This window comes from Pipistrellus kuhlii, unplaced genomic scaffold (assembly GCF_014108245.1).
Source record: "Pipistrellus kuhlii isolate mPipKuh1 unplaced genomic scaffold, mPipKuh1.p scaffold_m20_p_9, whole genome shotgun sequence".
Lineage (NCBI taxonomy): Eukaryota > Metazoa > Chordata > Mammalia > Chiroptera > Vespertilionidae > Pipistrellus > Pipistrellus kuhlii.
In genome coordinates, this window is record NW_023425595.1 from 279,838 (window position 1) to 283,306 (window position 3,469).

General features: G+C 68.8%; 1 protein-coding gene across 1 annotated transcript; it reads right to left on the minus strand.

Annotated features, from left to right (window-relative positions):
* Nucleotides 1-2,218: 2,218 nt before the first annotated feature.
* On the minus strand, nucleotides 2,219-3,469 carry LOC118713203 (interferon-induced transmembrane protein 1-like). The gene is made up of 2 exons (XM_036427603.2): nucleotides 3,152-3,469; nucleotides 2,219-2,547 (listed from the first exon to the last, which is right to left on the minus strand). The coding sequence occupies exons 1-2, from the start codon at nucleotides 3,452-3,454 to the stop codon at nucleotides 2,356-2,358; spliced, it is 495 nt and encodes a 164-aa protein (XP_036283496.2). The 5' UTR covers nucleotides 3,455-3,469; the 3' UTR covers nucleotides 2,219-2,355.

Consider the following 3,469-nt stretch of genomic DNA (forward strand, 5'->3'; position numbering starts at 1 on the left):
TGTCTTAAAGTTACAGAGGCCTCTGGTACCTGCCTGGAGCCGAGACTGTCATGTGCTCCCGGCTGGGTCTGCGATGGAGTTCAATAAAGCACATGTGTGTGACAAGGCTGTGTTTTCACCTGGGAGAGCCCCTGAGCCTGAGCCCATCCCCCCCCCCCCCCCCCCCCCCCCCCCCCCCCCGCCCGCTGCCCTGGGGTGAAGTGGGCTCAGGGCAGCCGCACCTTACCTGCACCTGGCCCCAAGCTGGGGGTAACAAAGAGAAAGGCTTGGGGGTGGGGGGAGTGTCCTTCCTTCCCAGAGGGATGAGCCCTGACCCAGGACAAGTTCATTTGGGGAACAGGAGCCCTGGACCAGAACACCCCTGGCCCCAAGATCCCCATCATCTCAGGCCGCCGGGTGGAGAGAGCCCAGGTGATCCCTGCTCTTCAGGCGGAAGGGGAAGCCGGGCCCTGACCCGGGATGAGCCCCGTCAAGGTTTCCCAGGGGCAGGCGCTCAGGGTGCCTCAGGACAGACCCTCCTGCAGCCAGCGGGGCGGAGCCGCGGGAGTGGGGCCGGACACACCTGCCCCTTGCTCCTGGGCACCGGACAGCTGGGTCCTCCCACCCCTCACCCGCGCCGCCTTCTCTGCCCCAACAGCAGCGCCCTGACGCCAGAGGTCCCCCTCGGAGCAGGATGGGGTCAGGCCCACGGGGGACCGTCCTGCAGCGGGGAGGCTGGCGGGCCCGCCGCTCCGGTCAAGGAAACGGATCTGAGGCCCAGAAGGGAGGCACAGCCTGTCCCTCTGCTCGCTAGGCCCCGCCCCATCCGTTAGGCCCCGCCCAGTCACTCCCGCCAATGGGGTCAAGCAAATTCCTGGCCCCGCCCAGGCTCCCTCCGCGCCCACCACGCAAGCCACGCCCACTGTACAAAGCCACGCCTACTGCGTGTGGGGCGCCCCCTCCGGGCGGGAGCGGCTGTTCCGCGGTCGGACCTCCCGCATCTCACGGTCGCGTCCCTGCGACCACGGCCGGCTGCACCGGGGCCTGCCGCTGCCCTGCCCGTTCTCCCAGGGTGCAGGCCACGGGCTCTGCCGGCCGCACCGGGGCGTCCCCCACCGGCGGCGCGTCAGTCCCAGGTCCCAACCCCTCGGGCGGCTTCCCTCCAGCGCGCAATGCCCTTCTGCCCGCTGCCCGCGGGGCTCTTCCCCCCCCCTCCCCCCCGCCCTGGGCGCGGAGGCCGGGATCCCCTGTCCCTGGAGAAGCGAAGCCTTCCTCCACCCGGAGGGGGGTCCGCCAGCCTCCCCCCTGCAGGACCATCCTCCCTGGGCCTCAGCCCTCCTGCTCTGACGGGGGACCCCGGGGCGGGGGGCACCTTCCTGCGACGCATCCTTCCCCCCCAGACAAAGCACAGCCGCTGGCTCAGGATTAGGTGCTGCAGGGTGGTCACAGCGGGTCTGACCAGAGAACCAGCGGGAACAGCTGCTGCCCACAGACCAGAGCCCGCAGGCCCACCTTCGAGCAGCTGGAGCCCAGGTGGCCAGGCCCAAGGGCAAGGCTCCTGCAGGGGTTCACCTCCCTGACACCAGCTCCGGCCACCTGGCCTCCAGCCTCTCCAGGCGCCTGTGCACGGCTGGGGGTCCGCACGGCTGGGGGTCGAGGTGAGGTCGGCTCCAGCCCACGGGCATCCAGGCCCTGGCAAAGGCTCAAGTCAAAGCCCCCTCCTGGCACTGGCAGCTCCAGCCAGCAGGCCCAGGCGGTTTGGTGGGATGATTGGTGCTTCCTCTCAGGGTTTCTGTCCATCGAGGCTGAGTCCCCTGTCCCTCCAGGGCCACTGGCTGCCCCTAACCCTGCCCCCTGCAGAGGAGCAAGGACAGAGCTGGAGGGCCGCTCAGGAGGGGCTGGGGGCCTGGGCTGCACCCCTGCCCCCACGTGCAGACACCGCGGCCTCCAGAGAGCCGGCCGGCCGCCCTCACCCAGCACCGCTGCTCCCAGCCACTCGGAGTCAGCGAGGCTTGTCCTGGGGCCAAGGCTGGGCTGGCCCAGTGCCCCTTGGGTCAGGGTCAGACACTGGGGAGGAGGGGATCCCTCCTAGGCTGCTGGTCCAGCCGCTGCTCCCAGCTGGAGGCCAGAGACCAGGGACATCTGAGAAAGTGCCAGGACCCCTCCGAGCCGCAAGGGGGGCTGTCTCTGGGGCGGGCTGGGGACCGGGCAGTGCCCCAGCCCAGGGAATGCCAGCATGGTCACGTACAGGTGCACTTTATTGAGCTCAGCTGCTGACAGGTGTGTGACAGGTGCAGGATGAAGGAAGGGGCGGGTGCCCGGGCAGGCCGGCGGGGGTGAGGGTGGGTGGACGCAGTGGCACCTGCGTGACAGTGACTAGTAGCCCCTGCGGTTCCCCATGCCCTGCGCCAGCGCCTGAGTGTATAGCGGGAGCACAAGGGACATGAGAACGATGAGTCCGATGGTCATCAGGATGCCCAGGACCAGGGTCGCGATGTTGAGGCACCTGGCGGTGGACGCAAAGCTCTGCGCCCCAATCACGTCTCCCACCATCTTCCGATCCCTAGACTGGGGGAGAAGAGATGGTGAGGGGTCTGGAGGGGCCCTGGGCACAGCCAGGCGCTGTGACTCAGGCCCACCCCTGGCTGCTCCAGCCCAGACCAGCCTCCACCTGCCCTCAGCCAGGTCAGGGACCCCTCCCTGTTCCCTGGATCCCGAGCAGGCCAGGCCAAGGGGGCCTCCTCACAGCCGCTCAGCCTCCCCAGAACCTCAGGGCTCCTCTCCCCCAGTCCTGGCCGCTTTGCTGGCCGCTCACCGCGCCCCTGCCCCCTGCCCCCCAGGGCTCCGCATCTTTGAGGACTTTGCCTTTTTCTGGACCAGACCGAGGCCTGAGGGGCAGGTGTGGAGGGCGGAGCCCTGTACTTGGGTTGAAAGGAGAGCTCCAGGGGTGGGGACAGGTGGCGACCCTCCACGCAGGCCCCCCCACACCGGGACTGTCACTGGATGAGCTGCTGCCTGAGCCCCCCCGCCCCCGTCTCCCCCAAGCACATCCACACAGAAAGCGCTCACGAGGGCTCCCCATCCCAAGGCCGTCGGGGCAGCAGACCTGGGTGGGGGGCTCACACATGCTTTTCGGGGAACCCTCCCCCCACCCCCGGACACACACACCCACCTTCACGGAGTAGGCGAACGCCACGAAGCCCAGGCAGCAGTAGTTGAAGAAGAGGGTGTTGAACAGGGACCACACGACGTGGTCGGGCACCACCGTGTCGGTCGGGACGTGGACCACGGTGGACATCACCGGCCCCGAGTGCTGGGGAGCCCCCAGGTTGGTCACCTCGTGCTGCTCCTTGAACATCTCGGGTTTGGGGAGCGGGTGGGGTCCCGGGTGAAGAAGGTGGATGTGTCCTGGGGCAGAGACGGGAGCCGTGTGGGTGCCGCTGCTGGGGTGCTCAGGAGGTGCCTGCTTCCCCATGTTTATAGGCGGTAA